This window comes from Alnus glutinosa, chromosome 13 (assembly GCF_958979055.1).
Source record: "Alnus glutinosa chromosome 13, dhAlnGlut1.1, whole genome shotgun sequence".
NCBI lineage: Eukaryota > Viridiplantae > Streptophyta > Magnoliopsida > Fagales > Betulaceae > Alnus > Alnus glutinosa.
Window position 1 is genome coordinate 6,816,379 of NC_084898.1, and position 25,363 is coordinate 6,841,741.

Consider the following 25,363-nt stretch of genomic DNA (forward strand, 5'->3'; position numbering starts at 1 on the left):
AGACTGCCCCAAGGGAAAGGAAGGAGACAGACCCCAACAAAAGGGAAGCGGACATAAGCAATTTACCCAAGCTAGAGTATACGCTCTCACTCCTGGCGACGCAGAAACAGAGAATGAAGTGGTGACAGGTACTTTACCCCTATTTTCTGGCAAAGCTATAGTTCTATTCGATTCAGGCGCTACTCATTCTTTTATATCAGTCTCTTATGTTAGAAGATATAGCCTAAATATAGAACTAATGGAGATTGGCGTAGTAGTATCTACCCCTGTGGGAAAATCTGTGATACGCACGAAAATTGTTCGTAAATGCCCTATTCATATAGATGGGAGAACCTTATTAGCTGATTTAATAATATTTGATATACATGGGTTCGACATCATCCTAGGTATGGATTGGTTTTCAAGCAACCATGCGATAATTGATTGCCATCACAAAGAAATAATTTTTAGATTGCCATCAGAAGCTGAGTTTAAATTTATAGGGACAAAGGTGATTTTGCCCCACGTATAATTTCGGCAGTTCAATGTAAGAGGTTATAGCAGGATGGATGTCAGGCTTACCTAGCGTGTCTAGTAGATACCTCATTGGAAGAAAAGAAAATTGAAGAGATACCTGTAGTTCAAGAGTTTTCTGATGTTTTCCTTGAAGATTTACAAGGGCTCCCTCCCGATCGAGAAATAGAATTTTGTATCGAGTTAACCCATGGGGCTGCCCCAGTATCTAAAGCACCATACAGGATGGCGCAAACAGAATTGAAGGAGTTAAAGGAGCAATTACAAGAGTTGTTGTACAAAGGATTTATTCGCCCAAGCGTATCACCATGGGGAGCACCAGTGCTTTTTGTGAAAAAGAAGGATGGCATGATGCGAATGTGTATTGATTATCGGGAATTCAACAAAATCACCATCAAGAATAAGTATCCATTTGAAAAATAGAATTGACTTCCAAAATAAATACAAGTGTGTGCTTAAAGTGTTAACAAAAATAACAATGCGGAAAATAAACAACACAAGAATTTTTGTTAACGAAGTGGAAACTCAAGATGAGAAAAACCACTCCGGGTAGCCAAACCCAGGATATCCACTATTCAGAAGACAAGACTAGATACAAAGTAGTAACACTCACATACCCCTGATGCAGTGGTCGTACCTTGCTCTCTAATGTGTAACCCAACACAAACGCCTCCGAACCAGGTCTCCTACCTGAAGGGGTCTTCAATGGAATCCTTTACCTTAGGGCTGACCCCCAAGAAAGACTTCAGTTTTAGCGCAGCAACAGCACACAACAACGGCTTTAGAGAGAACGAATTAGTTCTAATAATCTCACAAAATAACTCTCTAAGCTCTAGTGGAATTCAATACCGAATTCTTGCAGTTCTCAATGCCTAGGGGCCTCTATTTATAGGCTGAGAGTTCAAATGGGCGACTGCTTTGATAAATACGGGCGCCATCCGGACAGTGGACATGGGCCGTCCGGACGGACAACTGTGCGACCAAAATTCCGAGATTTTCACTAAAAATCTTTCCTGTTTGAGAGCCGCGTCCAGACGGTGAGGCACTGTCGTTTGGACAGTCGCACGTCCGCTGCAAGTAATTTTCATATAAGGCTTCGCGCGTCCGGGCCAGGGGGATGGCCGTCCGGACGGTTAATCTTCAACACAGTTGAACGGGTGTCGAGACCATGCTGGGCAGGCATCCAGACGGTTGAAGTTTAATATGCAATTTCCATATCTGTTGAACGGGCGTCGGGACCATGCTGACTGACGTCCGGACAGTTGTATTTGAATTGCGATTCTTGCCTTATGAATGAGAGCGTTCGGACGGGAATCCACGTCGTCCGGACGGTTGAATCAATCTTCCCTTATTTGAACTTGGAAAGAAAATCTGAAGCTGATCTATCACTGGAAGTCGTCCGGACGGATGCAAGCTGGAATAGAAGCTTCTCGATACAATGATGGGTCTGGACAGAAATCCACGTCATCCGGACGGATGATGCTTGGTCTGTCAGGCGTCCGGACGATATGGCACGTCGTCTGGACTACTAGAACTATGGATAGATGAGTGTCCGGACGGGATGGCGCGTCGTCCAGATTGCTGGCAGGGAACCGATTCTTCTGACCTGTAAACAGTGCAGAATTTCTTGAGACACTTCTGAATAACAGAATCCCTGTTAAAAAGCATCTTTACATACAAGTGATTTTGTCCAATCAGAATGCAGCCAATCACAAACTAACAAACTCCCTCTTTGGCCATTCTGGGACAAAAATCACTTGACCGGTTTGGAAATACATTCCCGATGCAAAAATAAAAATTACGCCCCCTTTTTGTCACAAAGGGACAAAGGGTAAAACAGAGTAATAAAAACCAACCATAACAAAAAAAATTACTCCCTCTAACGGTCTCAGAAGGACCAGGGAAACAGAGTAATATTAGTCCAAGAGTTTAACAAAAGTAGCATAATATAAACCAAATGTCTCAAACATAAATAAGACAACCACAAAACAAAAAAAAAACTCAAGCATCCTCTGCCATGAGTGCAGTCCTAGGCGCATCATCCTCATCGTCACTGCTGGCAGGATGATGGAACTTGAGGCACTCCCTGAGGTCCAGCTGGTTCTGCTCCACACGCAGGTTGATGGAGTGCACCTCCTGCTGCATGGTAGTGATGGACTGCTGCATGGAGGTCATAGAGAGCTGCATGGTAGTCATCCCTCCCTGAATGGCAGCCAGGGCCTCCATTATCTGGGAATAATTGACTTCCGGCTCAGAAGGTGGGGCGGTCTGAGAGGAGGAAGCCATATTCGAAAAGCCTACAGGCATGGCAGCAGGCAGGGATGGGCACCTCATCATCAGAGTCATCTCTCCGCAGCTGCGCATTAGACTTCATTAACGTCTGCTTGCTGATGCACTGCTGAATCTTCATCTTAGGTTCTCCAGTAACGTTGATTCCAGACTGAAGAATGATCTGAGTGAGTAGGCAACCAAAGGGGAGACCGGTATTGCTCTCATCACGGGCCTCCAGCATAACACCTAGAATATGCTTACACAGCCAGAAAGGCAAGCGAAGGTGAACCGCATAGATGAACTGGGCCAGTTTCAGAATCAGATCACTGCGCTTAGCAACTTACCATATGTTTTGCTGAATGATTTTGGCCAGCATGCGGTGTGAAGGGGATAAAGCACCGATCCTGATGGTGGTGGCGCGCTCCTCACCCTGTGGAACAGCTCGGAAAAACTCCCTAAGATCATCCAGAGAAGGAGGGAGTACAACATCATTGTACAAGCTGCCAGATATTTGGAGGATAGGAACTCCGATGAAGTGACTGATGATCCGGGGATCCACAGTGATGATATGGTCGTCAACAGTGGACTGACGCACCAACCCGTGGTCACCATCTTGCACCACCTCTAGATTGGCATAGAAAAGTCTGACAAGCCTGGTATAGACAACACAGGCACAACTATGAAGGTATCCCCAGTGGTATGTCTGGATGATGTCGTGGATACTATCCAGAGGTGCCACCATAATGTCTGACCGGACCACATTTCTTTCAGCAATGATTGTGCGGTCAATAATTTTGGCTCTGAGAGCCATTCTGTCTCCCTCTGTCCTTTGGCGGACTCTGCGCTGTGGACTACCTACTGACATGGTTCTGCAAAAGAGACTAACAAAATTTGCCAAGACAAATAATCCAAAAGTATTCTTGTTAGGTCACAAAAATTTGAGCATTAAACGGTAGTAAACAGGACTTGTCTAAAAGTACAGACATAAAATATCACACTGTAGTCCCCAAAAATACTACCACAGCAGATATCACACATATGCATCTTATATTCTCAAAAACATTCCTAAAAGACATTAATATTCTAACAATTTAAAAAAAACTGAAGAGAAAAAGATTGGAAAAATACCTGGAATGTGAGAATTATGCACAAAAAGACAAGAAGCAGCAATATAAATCCAAAAGCTCGCAAGTAATTACTCACAAAATGCCAAAAAGAGAGATTTTGGTTGGGTAAGGAGGATATGCGGCGACCAGGGACATATATAGATCCTGTGGGGTCCTCGTCTGGACAGTGTATTAATGCCATCCGAACACGCGTTGCATTGGAAACAAGCAGACAGGTCGCGCGTTCGGACATGTAGTCTCACCCTCCGGCCAGGTAGCCTCACTGTCCGGCCATTGGTACCGTGTGTGTTCGGAAGAAAGCTGAACTGTCCGGACGAATAAGCTCCATCGGCCCGGACGCCAAGAGAGATCGTCCGGACGCTTCACACTGAAGAAAAAAGAAACAGAAAACTGAAGAAAAATTTGTAGAATTTAATTTTTCTTAAGTCAGTTTCATAACACGCATGTATAATCCACTGATAACACAATCAGAGAGAATCTCAAAACTAAGCAGAGATATAAGAGAGAGCTGAGATTTTAATCAGCACAAATATTTTCCTGGTCATAGAAAATTCAAATAGACAACTCAACTCATGCAATGAGTGTGTGTGTGAAGACTTAACCCACAAGGTATGACTTTCAATGATATGACAAATAGCAACCAGATTTTCTAGACAAGAGAGAAAATTAGTGAAAGATTAGTCAAAAGTCAAACCTTATAACTTACCAGGGCTTAGCCACCCTCATCTGATACACTCCCCCTAAGATGCAGCACACAATTGTTTTACTTGTACCATGAAGGACAAGGTAAATTTTTACTTGCACGAAGAGGGCAATGCATAATGCAAATTCAGCACATAAGCAGTGATTATACAATTAAAGAACAGAAATCATATGTTTTACTGCTTGATTCTTATGGTGCTACAACCTAGAGAGAATGCTAGAGTTTTTAGGTTCTAGGTTCAAATAGCATGTGGTCAATTTGGCCATCTTATCAAAAAATTCTTCTCTTATCCTGAATTTCTAGAAACAAAAAGTCAGAGAATGAAAGATGTACCTTTAGGGGAGTCGTGGATAGTGCACATTTTTCATCGCATGAGGAAAGAAGCTATCCTACTTTTGCATATACAGGAAAACACTTGGCAAATTATAATAATAAACCCTCAATTATATCTAAGCAAAGTAAATTAATACCCAAAGAATTGAGATATCAGGTGAAAATACATGCAATTATCTGATATGCCAAGAGAAAAAAAAATATCCTGCAAATTCTCCCCAATTTTTTTTTATTATTAAAAAAATGAAATATGAAAATGACATCATATGCAAGACACGATCAAACCTGATGATGCCAATACAGAAAAACAGTTGCTCGCCCTGCATTTTCTATCTTCCCCAATAAGTACCTGTAAAGTTCTCTCAAGAGACATAGAGGGCAAAGCACAATTGGTTCCTAGATTGCATACAAAATATAGCATGAAGATAAGCAATCAAACCTGATGCCGTAGGATTAGGAACCAAATCCTAGGCATGAACACCTGAACCTGCTAGGTGCGTCTGTTCCCCCTCATGGGGTGACTGTCCTTCTTGACCCAAGCCTGCCTTCCTGTGGGTGGTTGCTAGTAGGACTTCATCATCCACTCCATCATGCTCTGCATTCAGATAGGTGGCTCACTGTGGTATTGATCTTCTTCCAGCTTCTGAGGCCTTCTAAACTGCTTGGATTTGTTCTTGGATTTGCCACTGTGATTGGCTGGTACAAATCGCTGTTGAGGCCGCTGATGCCGAGATTCCTGGTATCATGGTTCATGAGATCAAGGAGCTTGATACCATGGAGTTTGAAATTGGACCGCAGGTCTAGTGCCATGATTAGCCTGTCAGGGCACTTCTTTCTTGGCCTTGGCTTTCTGAGCTTTCAGGAGGGAGCACTGAGGACGAACATGCCCACTTAGACCGCAGTGATGGCATTTAGGAGATCTTTTGATGGAATGAGGCTTCTGAGTGCCTGGAACATCATCATTGACCTTGTCCTTCCCTTTATCTTCAGGAGTGGGAGGAGGCTCTGGGACTGTAGGTTTTACAAATACAGTCTTTGAAGTAGAGGGAGCATCAGAAGAGGGAGTTACGTACCCGAGACCAGTCTTGTCAGTTGGGCTCTTCTGGATAGACAACATACGAGTCAGCTTCTCATCAGTGACTCTATCTAGCTGAAGTTGAGTCTCTAGCAACTTCTCCTCTAGCTCTTGTATTCTGAGCAGCAATGAACTCTTCTCAGTCTGCAAACTGTTCAGATCATAAAGGTGCTGCTTACGACCTTCCCTCAACTTCTCATACTCTATGTAATGTGTCTTGTAAGCCTCCTTGAGTTCTTCCCCATTATTACTATGCTCTGAATAATAAGAGTCTTCTTCCTCAACATGTGGGGCTATAAAGGCCAGAAATTTCTCAGACTTTAGAGCTTCTTCTTCTGACTCATCACTGAGAGTCACATTGTATGCCTTCCCCTTGCCTTTCTTAAGACTCCTGCAATCGGCTCGGATATGCCCAAAACCTGAGCATTCAAAACATCTGGGCCCTATGGGATCCTTCTTTTCTTTTTCCTCAGGTTCAGCTTCTTTGGGAGCTTTCTTCACTTTTTCAGAAAACTTCTTTTTGAATCGGTCGTCTCACATAAGCCTTCTGAAATTCTTGGCTAACATAGCCACAACTTTTTCTTCCTCCTCAGAGTCATCTTCAGATGAAGCTTCTACCTTATTCTTGGAAGCCTTTAGGGCAATGGTCTTCAGCTTCTTGACCGGGGGTAGAGACAGCTCATAGGTTTGAAGTAGGGGTGTTCAAACGGAGCGGTTATAACCGCTTTAAAACCGTTAACCGCTTATAACCGCTAACCGCTAACCGCTATAACCGCTAACCGCTTTTAAAAGCGGTTATAAATAACCGCTAACCGCCTAGGCGGAGGCGGTTAGCGGTTATAGGGTTTTAAAAGCGGTTATAAATAACCGCTAACCGCTTTTATATATATATATATATTAAAAAAAAAAAAAAAAAAAAAAAAACTGATATGAGCCTAAAGGGGCGTCGTTTTGGGCATTCAGCAATGCCCAAAACGACGCCGTTTTGATAATATATATAAACAATCTCAATTCTCAAATTTGTAGGTTTAGCCGTTTAGGTCTCCCGACTCTCCCCATTCCCTTTTCATTTTTGTCGCCGCCCCCTCGTCTGCCCAGTGCCCAGTGCCCATCTCGTCTCAGCCGTAAGTCGTCTCTGCCCTCTCATCTCTGCCGATCTCGTCTCAGCCGCCGGTCGTCCCTCGTCTGCCCAGTGCCCATCTCGTCTCAGCCGTAAGTCGTCTCTGCCCTCTCATCTCTGCCGATCTCGTCTCAGCCGCCGGTCGTCTCCGCCTCCGGTCGTCTCCGCCGCCACTATACTGTAAGTTTCTCCACCTGTTCGTCAGTTCGTGTATATCTTATTCTTGCTATGGTTTGTTGTGCTTTTTTTTGCATTTTATATCATTGTTTGTCCTTTTTTTTTTCTTCTTTTAGACGAAAATTGAAAATAAAAGATTGAAGTTGAGCTAAAAATGGATTGCAAAACAAAATGTTTTGCTTTGTCAGATTTGGAATTTGGATGATTCTGTTTTGAACTAATTCCAATATGTTTTTTTTAGTTTGTTGTTGTTTGGTTGCATTTTGTTTTGTTTTGTCGAGAGATGTTGTTTTGTATTGGCTGCAGTTTATTTCTGCAGTTTGGATTGTTTGTCCTTTTTTTTTCTTCTTTTAGACGAAAATTGAAAATAAAAGATTGAAGTTGAGCTAAAAATGGATTGCAAAACAAAATGTTTTGCTTTGTCAGATTTGGAATTTGGATGATTCTGTTTTGAACTAATTCCAATCTGTTTTTTTTAGTTTGTTGTTGTTTGGTTGCATTTTGTTTTGTTTTGTCGAGAGATGTTGTTTTGTATTGGCTGCAGTTTTGTTTCTGCAGTTTGGATGGTTTGTTGAGTTGCTTTTGTGTAACTCTGTTTTTGGTGGTTTAGTTGTTAATAATATGCTTACTTATTCATCTAAAAATAAAAATGGATTGACAAAAATTTGAGAAAACTTACAGGTCGTCCCAGACTCCCAGAGACGTTGGAACCAAGTCTACAGTTAGCAGCTGCTGTTCTTGCTCAGGTAAATAACTTGATCGCCCCATATAACAAGTTACTGCAACATTAGCTTCTTCTTTTTTGGGTGCTTTGACATGTTCTTTGTATTGTTGAGTGATGGCATGCAGTGTGTGATTAATTGGTGGGATGTAGTGTTGTGTCCAATTAATGGAGTTGCATATTTGATAATTGAGGGGGAAGAGGTGTGATTCATTCCCTCGTTTGTGCATACATTGTGTCATCATATTAAGGAGCGGTTACACTTGGTTTTCTCACTAATTTTGACATTATGATAAACCAGCATATTGATCAAATTCTGAGTTGATTGGTTTAAGGATAAATATCCCTGTTTTATGATACATAGAAGGGTAGCTTATGCATCTCATATGAAGATCTTTTTTTTAAAAAAAAAAATGGAAAAAGGGAAAGAACAAACTGTAACTCGACATATGGATGGGAGGAGAAAAAGATCTCCTTTCAGCCCTAAAGACAAAAGGGTAGAATTACTAAAAGCATGGAGTAGTTGCTAAAAAAGAAAAAAATTATTTGTATATAAATGTGTATATTTGAAATTGAATTTGTAGTTTTTATATTCAAATATATACATTACAGTAATCTCTTTAGTTTCCTCTTATTGTGCATAAGAATTGTTATTTGAATATTTGTATTTAAATGTGTATATTTGAATTAAAGTGGCAGATGGAGGATGCTAATAGTATTAGTGGTGCAATTGGTACTTCTTCGACTCCCGCGGGTAGCCCTGCCCCTGTTCTTATGGATGAGGATAGTCCCGGAACACCTTCCTCCATAAATACTCAAAACCCCTCACAATCCAAGAAACGACATGTTAATCAATCTATTGCATGGGAGCACTTTAAAAAGGTAGAACCAATTGATAAGGAGAACCCTAAAGCTTGTTGCAATCATTGCAAGAGATTGATAGGGTGTCACCATAAAAGACAAGGCACTTCAGCTATGATGACCCACCTTACCTATAACTGTCCAAACTCCCCACTTAGAAAACCAAAAATTGCCAAAGATCAAACTTTGTTGCAGATGTCAGTTAGGAAGGCGGTAGAAGGCACCCAACTAGGATATGTGAAGTATGATCCGGACCGTGTAAGGCGTTTGCTTGTTCAGTATCTCGTCTTATGTGAGTTGCCTTTTAGTCATGTGGAGAGTGAAGGGTTTAAATTATTTGTGAATGGATTGGAACCTAGGTTCAATTTGCCTAGTCGTGTTACTATACAAAGAGATTGTTTGAAATTATATGAGGAAGAGAAGGTTCATTTGAAGGCGTTGATGAGCGGTCAAAGGGTTTGTCTCACTACTGATACATGGACATCCATACAAAACTTGAATTACATGTGTGTTACAGCTCATTTTATAGATTGTAATTGGGTGTTGCATAAGAAAATCGTGAAGTTTTGCCTGGTTCCCAATCATAAGGGTGAGACTATTGGAAGAGTGTTGGATAATACAATGCAAGAATGGGGGATTCATAGTATCTTCACAATTACAGTTGATAATGCCTCATCTAATGATGTAGGTATTGATTATGTGAGAAGGAGGATAAAGGAAAAAAATTCAACTGTTTTGGGGGGTGAGTTTCTTCACATGCGATGTGCTGCTCATATTTTGAATCTTGTAGTAAATGATGGTTTGAAAGAGTTAGAGGACTCTATTTGTAATGTTAGAAATGCAGTGAGATTTGTAAGGTCTTCACCGGCGAGGATGGCAAAGTTTAAAAGATGTATAGAACAACTAGATATCCAAAGTAAGAAAGTGGTGTGTCTAGATGTTCCTACTAGATGGAATTCAACATACTTAATGCTAAACATTGCTGAAAAGTACCAAAGAGCATTTGAAGTATTGGGGGAGGAGGATGGTCAGTTAGTTGTTCCTACATATATTGATTGGGAAAATGCTAGGGCATTTGTGAAGTATTTGAAAACTTTTTATGATGCCACAGTGATAATTTCTGGTTCAAATTATGTCACTGCCAGTTTATTTTTCATGCAGCTTTGTATTATTCAAGATGCCTTGAATGATGGGTGTCTTAGTTCTGATCACATCATGAGTACCGTGGCTGTCAGTATGAGAAGTAAGTATGAGAAGTACTGGGGGAGTATGGATAAGATGAACTTGATGTTATATATTGCTTTTGTCCTTGACCCGCGCTACAAGATGAAGATTTTGGTGTGGTGGTTGAAAAGGTGCAATGGGCCAATATGGGCGGATAAAATAGAGAAAAGGGTGAGAGAGCTTTTGGATCGTTTGATTGAGCAATATAGTAAGTTTCAGGGGATTGCGGTGTCTCAATTTAATGCGACTTCAAGAAGTGCAAATAATACTAACTTGAATGTTGATGATGATTATACAGAAAGTGCAGTGGATAGAATTCATAATCTCATCTCCCAACACCTTGAGGAAGAGAATGATTTTGAATGTAAGTCGGAGGTGGATAGGTATTTGTTGGATGGGTGTGAAGCAGCAATAAAGGACTTTGATGTTTTAGGTTGGTGGAAGATTAATGCACCTAAATATCCTATCATTGCAGCAATAGCCCGTGATGTATTGGCTATGCCAATTTCCACTGTTGCCTCTGAGTCCGCCTTTAGCACTGGGGGACGTATATTGGATCCATTTAGGAGTTCATTGTCTCCACTTACCGTTGAGGCGTTGGTTTGCACACAAAATTGGATAAGGAATACTCCAATTGACATTCGGGAGTTGGAGGAATTTGTGGAAAGCTTTGATGAAGAAGGTAAATGTTTGTAAATTAGTTGTAACTTTTCATTTGTACAATTATTATTTTTGAAACTTACTTAGTTACTTTTCAATTAACTAAAGCTTCTTATTTTGTAGATGGCGCTCAATCAAGGAACGAAGCATCCTTGGACTTGATCTAATATCTAGAAGGATTTGTAATTTTTGAATTTTGGATTTGTAATCTTGGAGTATTTGGTTATTTGGATTGTTTGGTTTGGAATTTGGAGTATGTGCCTCTATGTGGTTATTTTGGATTTGTAATGTCTTGGAGTATTTGTTTATTTGGATTTGTTTGGTTTTAGAATTTGGAGTATGTGCCTATGTGGTTATTTTGGATTTGTAATGTCTTGGAGTATTTGTTTTGTTTATTTGGATTTGTTTGGTTTTAGAATTTAGAGTATGTGCCTATGTGGTTATTTGGATTTGTAATATTTTGCTTTTGAATTTGGTTATTTTGGATTTGTAATGTCTTTGAGTATTTGATTATTTGGATTTCCAGGATTTGTTTGGTTTTGGAATTTGGAGTATGTGGATTTGTTTGGTTTTGGAATTTAGAATATGTTTGGATTAGTAATTTTTTGGTTTTGAATTTGGTTATTTGGATTTGAAAAATTAGATTTGAATTTGGTTATGTGTTTTGGATTTGTAATTTTGTATTTAGATTTGTTAATTTTGTAACAAAGGACAAAAGGCCCAAAAAGTTTTTAATATTTTTTCTTGAAAAAATTAAAATCTGTACAAAAAATGGCCCAAAATCGGCCCAAAACTGGTATAAAAAGTAGCCCAAAACTGATTTTAACCCGGCCCAAAACCGGTCTAAACCCGGCCCAAAACCAGAATTTGAAAGCGGTTTCAAACCGCCGGTTATAACCGCTAACCGGCGGTTATAAAAATAACCGCCTCCGCCTAGGCGGTTAGCGGTTGCGGTTGGTAAAAAAAAATAACCGCTAGGCGGTTAGCGGTTAGCGGTTTTAGCCAATAACCGCCGGTTATAACCGCTTGTACACCCCTAGTTTGAAGAGATCCCACCAACTCTTCAATCTTCATTTCTTCGAGATCTTTGCTTTCCTCAATTGTCGTCACCTTAATCCTGAAACGCTCAGGCAAAGATCTTAAAATCTTTCGGATGAGTTTTACATCCGAGATAGGCTTCCCAAGACTCACCATGGAGTTTCTCAGGTCACTCATCTTGGAGTAAAACTCTCCAAATGTCTCATCTTCCAACATCTTAATCTCTTCAAATTTTGAAATCAACATTTGAAGTTCGGCAGATTTTACAAGTTTAGTGCCTTCATATGTTGTTTCCAAAATTTTCCATGCTTTTTTGGCTGATTCGCAGTTTGAAATTTTTGCGAATTCAGATGGTGAAAGTGCGTGGCACAGAGCATTGAGGGCTTTATCATTTGAAAGACGAGAGGTTTTCTGAGGGACTAGTTCGAGTGTTGCATCCTCTGGTTTGGTCCAACCAGTTTCAACAATACTCCAACAGTCAATAGATTTTAAAAAGAACCGCATACGTGCCTTCCAATAGCCGTAGTTCATACCGTCAAAGGTAGGAACAGTATTAAGAGTTTGAGACATTGTAACAAATAGAATTTAAAATAAATAACACTCAAGAAATTAATCTTCTTAGAGTGTACCAAGCTCTGATACCAATTGAAAAATAGAATTGACTTCTAAAATAAATACAAGTGTGTTCTTAAAGTGTTAACAAAAATAACAATGAGGGAGAATAAATAACACAAGAATTTTTGTTAACAAAGTGGAAACTTAAGATGAGAAAAACCACCTCGGGGCAGCCACACCCAGGATATCCAGTATTCAGAAGACAAGACTAGATACCAAGTAGTAACACTCACATACCCCTGATGCAGTGGTCGTACCTTGCTCTCTAACGTGTAACCCAACACGAACGCCTCCAACCAGGTCTTCTACCTGAAAGGGTCTTCAATGGAATCCTTTACCTTAGGGCCGACCCCTAAGATAGACTTCAGTTTTAGGGCAGCAACAGCACACAACAACGGCTTTAGAGAGAACGAATCAGTTCTAATAATCTCACAAAATAACTCTCTAAGCTCTAGTGGAATTCAATACTGAATTATTGCAGTTCTCAATGCCCAGGGGCCTCTATTTATAGGCTGAGGGTTCAAATGGATGACTGCTTTGATAAATACGGGCACCGTCCGGACGGTGGACATGGGCCGTCCGGACGGACAACTGTGCGACCAAAATTCTGAGATTTTCACTAAAAATCTTTCCTATTTGAGAGCCGCGTCCGGACGGTGAGGCATTGTCGTCCGGACGGTCGCACGTCCGCTGCAAGTAATTTCCATATAAGGCTTCGAGCGTCCGGACCAAGGGGGATGGCCGTCCGGACGGTTAATCTTCAACACGCAATTTCCATATTTGTTGAGCGCGCGTCCAGACCATGATAGGCAGGCGTCCGGACGGTTGAAGTTGAATACACAATTTCCATATCTGTTGAACGCGCGTCCGGACCATGCTGACTGACGTCCGGACGGTTGTATTTGAATTACGATTCTTGCCTTATTAATGAGCGCGTCCAGATGGGAATCCACGTCATCCGAACGGTTGAATCAATCTTCCCTTATTTGAACTTGGAAAGAAAATCTGAAGCTGATCGATCACTGGAAGTCGTCCGGACGAGCTGCTGAGTCGTCCGGACGGATGCAAGCTAGAGCAAAAGCTTCTCGATACAGTGGTGGGTCCAGACGAAAATCCACGTCGTCCGGACGGATGATGCTTTGTCTGTCGGGCATCCGGACGGTATTGTACGTCGTCCGGACGGCTGGAACTATGGACAGATGAGCGTCCGGACAGGATGGCACGTCGTCTGGATGACTGGCAGGGAACCGATTCTTCTGACTTGTAAACAGTGCAGAATTTTCTGAGACACTTCTGAATAACGGAATCCCTGTTAAAAAACATATTTACATACAAGTGATTTTGTCCAATCAGAATGCGACCAATCACAAACTAACACCATTACCCCGCATAGATGATTTGTTCGACCAGCTACAAGGTGCACAAATTTTCTCAAAGATCGACCTTCGGTCAGGGTATCATCAACTGAAGATAAGGAGGGAAGACATACCCAAGACAGCTTTCCGCACACGATATGGCCATTACGAATTTTTTTAGTAATGCCATTTGGATTAGCAAATGCACCAGCAGCTTGGATGTGTCCTTATGCAAAATGATAAGGTAATAGCCTATGCCTCTCGACAACTCAAGAATCATGAGTTAAACTACCCTACTCATGATTCGGAGCTTGCTGCAGTAGTCTTCGCATTAAAAATTTGGAGGCATTATCTCTATAGAGAAAAATGTGAAATTTATATGGATCATAAAAGTCTCAAATACTTGTTCACACAGAAAGAACTAAACTTGAGACAAGGCGATGGTTAGAATTAATCAAGGACTACGATTGCGTAATCAACTACCACCCTGGAAAAGCCAATGTAGTCGCTGATGCACTGAGCAGAAAATCTAGAGGAGGAGTAGCATGTTTAAATATTTTGCCACGTGAATTACAGACAGATTTTGAAAGATTCGAATTGGAAGTTGTTCTGGGTGAAGTGTAAGCATTAATGGCAAAATTGGAGATACAACCCACTCTTCTAGAGAGGATTCGTGTAGCTCAAGAAAAAGATGATGAAACCATTCGTCTAAAGGAGAAGAAGATCAGTGAAGGACTGGGATTCTATATTACATCAGATGGGTTGCTCAGATATCAAAATAGAATTTGTGTACCCAATAATGAGGAGATTAGGAAACTAATATTAGAAGAAGCACACTTCTCTCCATATTCAGTGCATTGATGAGTGCCAAATATTGTGTATTTGGACCCCTTGATTTGCACTAGTTAGACCTTTAGCCTTGTTATTTTCTAATGTTTTGGTTAGTTTTTGTGTTTTCTGTTTCTGAAGGACAATAAGAGAGGAATGACAAATTTCATAAGGAAATAGCTGGAAATTCGGAGACCCTGACAAGTCGATCGATCGAACTTAAAATTCGATCGATCGAATATTTGCCCGAAGTCGATCGATCGAAATAAAAGTCGATCGATCGAATTTTCCCAGAAACTGCTTTTGCAGAGCGCGCCAGAACGCCCAATCAGAAGCCAAAAGCAGTCCTCCCTCTGATTTCCGCTGCAGAACACGCTGGTTTCGTGTTTGTGGTTGTCTCTAGCTGCAGAGGAACCCTAGAGGAGGGTAGATGAGTCATTTCTTGCCATGGCTTGCTTCTATAAAAGCCATAGCCCTCCCCTTGTTGAAAAAAAAGAATGGAGAGTAGGATAGAGCAGAAATTCTGTAGATAGGTTTAATTTCGTGCTTCTTGTAGTGTAATTCAGTAGTTTATTTTCAGATACTTTCTCTTTGTAGAGCTTTTCTTTCATTTCCATGGTTGTTCATCATTTTATTGTGATGTTCTTAGTCATGGAAGGCTAGTAACCTCAACTAGGGTTGAGGATGAAACCTTTCCATTGATGACACTCACAACCTTGCTGTACCACTTGCACATTTAATGATATATCATTTTAGTTGTTCAAGTTCCATTCATTTAATGCTTTATCTTTTGCAATGAATGTGGTTAGTGGTGGATAGAGGACATTTCATGTGTTTCAACCGACCAATACATTGTTTTATCGGTTTGAATGATGATATCCATTGTGATTGAATGATACATTGGATGTTATCGGTACTCTTTGTGATTTGTCAAAGTGTTGGATTCATTTAATGGTTCTTGGGTTTATGGTTAAGAAACTTGAATAACACCCTAAGCTTAATGTTCTTTGAGTGTTCAAGTGGAAACCAAGAGTGTGAGTTGTAGGATTCGGTTTGGTGGATTCCTTAACCTTAGTTCCTTTTAATTTGCATATTTCATTACAATCTCTTTTATTTAGTCTTTTATTCTTCAATCATTTCTCAAACCTTTGGAACTAGGTTAAAATAGGGTTAATCAAGCAAGATACTAATATTTGACCATTTCCCTGTGGGATTGACCTCGCACTTGCATAACATTATATTGCAAAACGATTCGTGCACTTGCGAGTACTATTTAAAACACACATCATGCATTCTGGAGGAACGAAGATGTACTGCGACCTCAAGAAGTATTTCTGGTGGAATAGAATGAAGCAGGACATTGACGAATTTGTGGAACGGTGTTCTACCTGTCAACAAGTCCAGGCAGAGTGATAAGCGCTGAATGTTGCACATTCAAGCCCCTTAACTTGCATATGTTAATTCCTTAGCATTGTTATTTGTTTGATTTTGTGTTGTTTTAATGTTTTCAAGTTTTAAATAAAGATGCAATTAATTCCATTAATTTTGGGGTTAAAGCACACTTTGAAAAGACCTAGAAAATATGTTTAAGCTTAACCAATCATAATAGAATACCTATATGATGTGGTTAAGTTTAATCAAATCAAGTGAAGGATTAAATCGAAATTTCTCCACTAAGAGTCAAAATCGGATTGGATTCAAATTTGGATTCTGCATATGTCTCAGTGTTTGGATCGTAACGTTTGTGTCAGCTATCAGATTGCAATGAAATTGGTGGCGTTGGAAAGATAATAAAATATTCAAGAAATATGTTAGAAATATCTTTTCTCTAATTCGAACGTTTACTATGCTAAAATTGCCTCGAAATAAAAGACCGCAATTCTTGCCGAATTTGGAATCATTTTCCTACTTGGATTGAAGTTTCAATCTCCTACTTGGACAAGAAGACTCAAGAGACAATTTTTCTGGAATTCCAATGGCTTCTAGGACTTGTGTGCTCCCTATAAATAGACCCCTAAGCTTAAAGAGAAGGTGTGCTTGGTGCTTGGGCTTGTGCTTAGATTTAGACAGAAAATTCTTCTCGGAGGCCTGACAAGTTGAAGATAAGAAGAACATGGCAGGAGGCCATCCCAGCACTACGATGAGCGGCTAAATTCCTAAAAGGGTGTTGATGTAGCCCTTTCCAAGTAACGATGGTTTAATTGTATTTTAATTTGGGATTTTCTCTATGCATGATAGTTGTATAACTGTGAGAATTGATTTTAATGTTTATATTCAATCATTATGAATTTCTTATCTTGTCTTAGAAAGTCTTTTATATTGATTGAACTCAATCCTTCATAATTTTCTGTGATTATGTGAATGATTGTTATACAACGGTTTTAATTGACATATGATCAAGAGGATTAGATAGACCATGCCTAGGGAAGACGGATTGTACTACACCCTAGTTTAGTGTAATTTAGGTAGACAGTCTGTATCAACTGAAGATGGATTATACTATTCCATTGATTGTGTGTATATCCTATTAAAGACGTAGCTAGTCCATGCCTAGGGAAGACGGTTCGTACCGCATCTTAGTGGTTAGGTGGACGGTCTTTGCCAACCGAAGATGGATTATACTTATTCTTTAGAGGTAATTTCTTGACTACTCGAGTGAGACGAGTCCTATATCATGCATAGTATGAATTTTCCTTGTTAATTTATGATTGACCATTGTTATGAGGTGAGTGGTGAAATCAATCCCCTATTCTTTATCTCATCCCTACTATCTTTAAATTTATGTCTTTTACTTTTATGCATTTATTTTTAGAAAACAAAAACCAAATCAAACATATTTTTAATTAAGTTATATTTAATCTCGATAAGCTTGATAATAATACCCCTGCAGTCCTTGAGGTTTGACACCCTCTTTATAGCCTTATCCTACAAGGATTCGTTCTATTGCGAGTGGTTAATTTTATTATTGATACAAAAGACCACATCACAGAGCATCAAAGGCCTGCAGGACCATTGCAACATTTAGAGGTACCAGTTTGGAAATGGGAATCAATAGCAATGGATTTTATGGTGGGATTACCAAGGACACAGACTGGTCATGATGCAATATGGGTAATAGTTGATAGACTAACAAAAACCGCACACTTCATACCAGTAAAAGTGAAGTACTCAATTGAGAAGCTAACAGAGCTTTACCGACAGGAGATTGTCAGATTTCATGGAGTGCCATGATCAATAGTGTCAGACAGAGATCCTCGTTTTACATCAAGGTTCTGGAAAAGTTTGCAAGAAGCAATGGGGACAAAATTACGGTTTTGCACTGCTTATCACCCACAGACAGATGGACAATCCGAACGAACCATTCAAATATTGGAGGATATGTTACGAGCCTGTGTGTTAGATTTTGGAGGAAGCTAGATTAAATATCTATCTTTGATAGAATTCGCTTACAACAACAGCTATCAAGCCAGTATAGGTATGGCTCCATATGAAGCATTATATGGGCGGAAATGTCGTTCCCCACTTTATTGGGACGAACTGGGAGAGCGCAGAATTTTAGGGCTAGATATTATCCAAGACACTATAGACAAAGTCGCATTGATTCAACGGAGGATGTCGGTAGCTCAAGACAGACAGAAAAGTTATGCAGGTACATGTCGTAGAGATCTAGAATTCACAGAAGGCGACAAAGTATTTTTAAAGGTGGCACCAATGAAGGGAGTGGCTAGATTTGGGAAGAAAGGAAAATTGAGCCCACGCTACATTGGACCTTTTGAAATTTTAGAAAGGGTAGGCCCTGTAGCCTACCGGTTAGCATTGCCACCAAGCCTTGATGGAGTACATAATGTTTCCATGTCTCCATGCTAAGGAAATACATCTCGGACTCATCACATGTGATCACATATGAGCCATTGCAGTTACGGGAAAATCAGACCTACGAAGAGATTCCAGTGAAGTTGTTAGATCGTAAGGTCCAAGAATTGCGCACCAAGAGCATCCCATTAGTGAAAGTCTTATGGAGGAATCATGAGATAGAAGAAGCATCATGGGAACTAGAGGATGAAATCCACAAGAGATACCCATCTCTTTTTAGTGAGGAAAACTAGAATATCAGGTATGATTGCTTAAGTCTGTGGTTGTTAATTGAAAATAATTTTTACTGTTTTTCTTTGCGATAAAATATACTGTGTAATTAGTTAAATTAATTTCGAGGACGAAATTTTTTAAAGAAGGGAAGGATATAACGCCCCAGAAAATTCAACAATATTTTTGGACCCAAGATATATATATATATACATGATAAAGATATATAATTAAATAAATAAAAGATTAGGTGTTTATTGCTTTGGGATCTTTTATATATATATATATAACAAAATAACGAGAGAAAAAAAAGATCAACTGGACGACGTCGTTTTTTTTTTAAAAACCTCATATCTCTCTTGCAGACTCCTTTACACGTTGCAGAGAAAGCCTTGCCACTTTTCCATTTTTTTCTTTCTTTACAAGGCTGAAAAACCATTGACACTTTGCTAAAGCCATCTGACCCCTCTCGCCACATTTCAGTCCAAACAATTACACATTGAACTCATGCATCTCCCTTTAAGCCACGATAGCTTCCTTCTTCCCCTATTTAATCACCCTTCTTGCCATGCTTCAAGGCATCGGCAGAAATTCAAATCCTCAGAAAATACTTAGCTCACTTTTGAAATCTCAACCCAGCAGGTATCCCTTCTTCTCTATTTTCTTTATGAGTGTAATAGCTTTTGTGATTGTTTTCGGGTGATTCGGAGTATTGTGGTTTTGAGAATTTTCTGAATGAAATCAAATGAGTTGTTATTGAGTTTGAAGCTTAAATTTTGTTTATGGGTTTCGGTTGTCTTGGCTTTTGGGTACTGAATTTCTTGTATTGTGGGTCTTGGCCGAATGATGGGTTGATTTCTTGTGTCTTCCATTGTAGTTGTGTGAGAGTTGATTTCTGTGAATTTTAGTAGATTGACTTTTATGTAGAAATTAATAGGTTATTTTGACGAAAAGAATAGTTGGTGCTTTGGATTGATGGCCAAAAGAGTGCAAAACTTATTGGAAAAATTTCAGGTTTTGGTTGTGAAAAGTTTCAGTAGGATTTTCTGTAGGGTAATGACCTTGGATATTATTGGATTCTTTTGAATAAATTTTTTGGGTCAGACTTTTTTTTTTTTTAAAAAAAAAAGGTTTTTGGTAGAGAAAAACAGAGTGGGTGTTATGATTTTGATGAAAATTTTGGACTTTGGAATGATAGCCGAATGGGTACTATGAAAATTATTTTGGGTTTGTTTTGTGGTATTTTAGAGAACTTGGTAATTTGCTACAACTAACGTGTAAGGGTTATTTTTTGTTCTAAAATGTTCCTTCTTTGATACCCATTAGAAAACTTTATTGCCCATGAGATGAATAACTCATTCTAAGCAAAACTATTAGCTACTCATTCCATTTATCCTCATATATTATGAAATTTTGGGAGAGAACCATGACAACCTCTTCTTGTAAAAACTAACGTGTAAATGCTATTTTGGTTCTAAAATATTCATTTTCTTTTGATTTATGATGCTTTCTAGTTTACCCATTAAACCTATTATATAGAATATGAGTGGGTGTCATTTATTTGATGGCCGGGTACTAAAATTCTGAGTTGTTTGTGTATAAATTTTTTTTTAGAAACCATAAGGATGTGAAAAATTTCTGGGTTTTTAGGCTTTTGGGTGAGGAATTTTCTTTTGAGAAATTATGTTAGATAACTGAATGTATTTCTATTTTTTCTGTTTGAGATGCTAGATATTAATGAGTGAGTTTGGTTGTTGATTTTATGGTTTGATTGTTGGGTTAAGTAATATTTTTGAATGTTTATACCCATAGCAACATCAGGTTATTCAATTGTTTCTTCTATTTTAGTTAAAGTAGGGATTACCACCTAAGGCTTTGACTAAAATGCATATGATGTTTTAGCTTTACCATCTTGAGAAATATGAAATCACTATAAAACTTGCAATAAGTCAGAGAGGTGAATTCTCCATGTTTGAAGTGATCTTGATTTTGAAATTCCTTTTAATGGACAAAAATCAACCTTTTTAGGATCTGACTAGAATGGGAGTTAATATTAGAGGTCTGAAAACGGTATTGCACAACCCACATGTTTTATGCTGTAAAATTTGATTCATACAGTTTATTTGTCATTATTAGTACGAGGGATGGTTGTAGATGGACTTACTTTTTACATACCTGTAGTTGAGCATATCCTCTGCCTCATTTTGACTACTATAATGGAAATCCATTTCTGATTTTCATTGCCATTATATGGGCTGCAAAGTTACAGCAGAAAATGATCTTATTATGATTTATTAACATACGTTGAACCTCCTGGAGTTAAAACCTTTCACTGCATGTCTCTAATATTAGGTAGAATGTTAATGGGCTGAATTGCTTTGAAATGTTAGTAGAATAGATATTGATTATATTTTGAATATTCTCTAAATGTATTTTTATGATCTAATCTAGGTAGAAGTAACTAAGGTTTCACTCAGGATCACCAAAGTAAGGGAACACAACTTTAAAATCTCGGTGAAATTTTAAATAAAACATTTTCAAAAGAAAAACGTCGGAAATTTTCAAAAGACTCTTTCACTTGAATATTAATTGTTCTATTATCTTAAGTATGAAATAATGAATATGTTACCTGTGAACCACATGAATGAATGAGAAGATTATGGTATGAATGAAGATAATGATGAGATTATGATTCTCAAAATATATATATGTTACATGTGCACTATATGAACATAATGATGAAACTATGATTCACTTACATGAATGTATGTTTTATGTGCATCACATAAAGTTTAATCATATGGCACCATAATGATGTGATCTGGATCTTATGATGATGATGGGTAGCGGGGCAACCACACCAAAAGTGTGGGGCTATCGGCCGGGGGGTTCTCACCTAGGGAGCTTCCTAACCCGGCATCTCTCCCCTGTGACGACTGGATGAGCCTATGGGTCCTTTGGGATCGGTCATTTGGACAAGCCTAACGTGCACCGCTCATGGTAAAAATGCAGAAGTGGGCCAGTGGTAGATAAAACTTACACATTATAAATAATGATTACATATGCAAATTTCTTATTGATGCTAATATTTCTATATGTGAACTCTGAAAATTTAAATTTCTAAACTGAATTTTTTATATACTATCTTATGCTATGTTGTGTTACTTACTAAGTTGTTGAACTCACCCCTTACCCCTATAATCATTTTCAGATGGCGCTCCACATCATTGTCCTCATAGCGGGTGTACCCATAGGGGTCACAACCTATGATGATCCACAGTTTTGGCCCATTGATGCAGACCAATGGGTCTATGTTTGCTTTGACAGCCTGTGATCATAGTGTTTAGTCAGGGATTATTTTTTGTTGTTGTTTATGTATAGTTAATGACACTGCAGGTCCGGACTACTTTGGAGGATGGTAGAAGTTCCCCCCCTAAGCAATAGGACATAGACTGGACTGACTTTTTGTATATGAACAATGTTTTATTTTGTGATCCCTGGCTTATTATGAATTAACTGAAATGTTGTTAATATATATATGAAATGAAAATATGAGTATTAATCTATAATTTTGTGTTTATTGCCCATTTTAAATGAATTTGTGGATGATTTTATTTTATTTTTCTTTCTCTAAACTCAGTTCACGTATCCCCTTATATCCCAAAACGGGGGCATGACAGAAATAGTCAGTGACCAAATCATTGCGGAAATGGACGGTCACTAAAGGACTTTGTAAAAGAAAATATGATGTAGCTTAGGGGGAGTGTATCAGATGAAGGTGGCTAGGCCCTAGTAAAATAAGGTTTGACTTTTGATTGGTCTAACACTTTTTTTTCTCTCTTCGCTAGAAAATTCAGGTGATTTAGGCCATTTTAGTGAAATTCATACATTTTTTAGAAAGTCTTCACACACACACACACACGCATTGCTTAAGTTAAGTTTTCTATTGAAAAATATTTTTCTGCGGGGAAATTTTTGTGCTTATTGAATCATTAACTCTTAATTATATCTTGGGATATTTTTGAAATGCTAATTGAACTGAGATATCAATGTTATATACATGCGTGCTCTGAAAAAAATTTAGGAAATATTTTTCTGCTATTTTTCCTCTCTCTTTTTCAGATTTTTTTTTTTTTTTTTTTTTTTTTTTTTTTTTTTTGTGTGTGAAGCGTCCAGACGGTGTTACAGGTTGTCCGAACGATTCTCCTGGATGTCCGGACGGTGATTCTGGTTGTCCGGACAATATAGTTGATTCGTCTGGACTTCCATTCTTCTTGTCCAGATGAATGTGTTTGTGTGATCTCTTACGTGGCACTACTTCCGGACGTCACTTAAGTTCCGTCCGGACGGTGAATCCTGTAGGGTTAAATCGCATTCTCCCTTGCACCGCACGTCACTTTCTCCTCTCTTTTTGTTTTGTTTGTCATCTTGTGCTTTTTCCTTGTGATTTTTATGCGTATTTCCCACGTGCACGTGTCTTCTTTGCATTTTATCTCCTCCCCAGGTATGTTTGTCTATCTTTTTACTGTTTTATTTTAAGATTTTATGCTTAAAATAGGTTGTTTTGGGGATTATCATACTTTGAGATTAATATGATTCATTACTCTTTTTATTATTGTTTGGGATGAGATTTTGACATATTTTGGTATCTTGTTCCTGTTTGGGTTGTGTTTATGTAGTTGTAATTTTTGGAATAGTCCTTTTTACAGCCATCATAATGCCCAAATTTTTCTAGACTAACAGAAATTAATGTTTTCTTGGATTTGTCTCTGTGATTTTTTTTAGCCCAGGAAATATGTCTTCAGACGACTCTCCTCCCCGAGTCAGGCAGAGAACTGAAGAGTCAGTTGCGGATAGGTTGCACCACATGCACTCACGACAGGTCCTATCAGAGCAGAATCTTCTCCATGCAGATTTGAGAGATCCAGTGCTGCTTCCCATCGCTTAGATGCTTCTGGAGAACAACTAGGAGTATCTGTACAACTGTGCCTGCCCGGCCTTTCCCAGACTGGTACGGGAATTTTATGGCCACATGATCCTCATCCAGGATGATGACAGAGGATTGATCATGCAGACTATGGCCAGAGGCCAGACAATTCTGATTGACCCCCAGCTTATCAATTCTGTGATCGGGGTCCCTGTTCTCCCAGTCTCATGTGTTCCTTTCCCTGCTGGTGAAGAGAAACCCAGCATTGACTTTCTTTATGATTTCTTTGGGACGAGACCATAGAGAGAAGACAAGTCCCACTCCCATATCAACATCGGTGCTTTTGCTCCTATGCACCGATTTTTAGCAAAGATGGTTGTGACAAACCTTTGGCCTCAAGTTCGTCGGAGTGAGCTTACGCTTAAGAAGGCCACCCTTCTCTATGCCATAGTGATACGTACTCCTTTTTGCCTATGCAAGCACATCTTGCACATTATGCTCGAGACTCGGGATGAGAAGAACACGAGTCTGTCCTTTGGGTGTTTAATCACTCACATCTGTCTTCAAGTTGTGACAGATATTTCAGACTCTGAGCCCAGATCACAGATTCCAGATCCTCTTGGCATTCAGACCCTCATGAAGTCCAATGCACAGTTGTGGCACGAGGCTCAAGGCGGTGTTCCTCAGCCTCCACCAGTTCCCCCACCAGCAGTTGCATCATCATCCCAGGCTATGGCCCCTACTTTTGATATAGAGGCTGCATTTGCTCAGCTTATGTCATCCATGGGAGTTCTCCATCGTGAAGTAAATCTTATTGGAGAGCGTGTTGAACAATGTCAGATTGACGTCAGTGAGTGCCTGCAATACCATCACCCCAAGCCTGATGATGAGGACTGATTATTTTTTTTGTTGTTTTTTGTTAGGTTTTGAATGGCTACATTCTGGTTGACAAAATCACTTGTATGTATAGATGCTTTTATCAGGGATTCCACTATTCAGAGTGATGTCAGAAGATTCTGCACTGCTTACAAGTCAGAAGATTTCGGTTCCCTGTCAGCCGTCTGGACGACGTGTCATCCCGTTCGAACACCCATCTGTCCACTGTTCCATCCGTCTGGACGCCCAAACAGACCTAGCATCATTCGTCCGAACAACGTAGACTTCCGTCCGGACCCTTCACTGTATCAAGAAGCTTCTGTTCCAGCTTGCATCCGTCTGAAAGTATCAACAGCCCGTCTGGACGCCTCTCAGTATTCAATCAAGCTTCAGATTCTTTCTAAGTTCATTTATGTGAAGTTTGGTGCAACCGTCCAGACGACTTGGATTCTCGTCCGGACACGCTTCTCCTTAAGGCAAGAATCGCAATTCAAATTCAACCGTCTGGAATCCAGTCTGCCATCGTCCGGACGCGCGTGCATCTGATATGGAAATTGCGGATTCGACTTCAACCGTCCGGATGCCTGCCTTTCATGGTCCGGATGCGCGCATAGTAAATATGGAAATTCTATGTTGAAGATCAACCGTCCGGACGACCATCCCCCTTGGTCCGGACGCGCTAAAGCCTTATATGGAAATTACTTGTAGCGGACATGCGACCGTCCGGACGACAGTGTCTCACCATCCGGAGGCGGCTCTCAAACAGGAAAGATTTTCAGCGAAAATCTCAGAAATTTTGGTCGCACAGTTGTCCGTCCGGACGGCTCAGGTTCACCGTCCAGATGGCGTCCGTACA

The 25,363-nt window shown here is 39.6% G+C and overlaps 1 protein-coding gene across 1 annotated transcript; it reads left to right on the forward strand.

The window, feature by feature from the left end:
* Positions 1 to 23,869: 23,869 nt before the first annotated feature.
* LOC133854043 (uncharacterized) lies at positions 23,870 to 25,083 on the forward strand. Its single transcript, XM_062290068.1, has 2 exons — positions 23,870 to 24,481; positions 24,602 to 25,083. The coding sequence occupies exons 1-2, from the start codon at positions 23,983 to 23,985 to the stop codon at positions 25,051 to 25,053; spliced, it is 951 nt and encodes a 316-aa protein (XP_062146052.1). The 5' UTR covers positions 23,870 to 23,982; the 3' UTR covers positions 25,054 to 25,083.
* Positions 25,084 to 25,363: the final 280 nt, after the last annotated feature.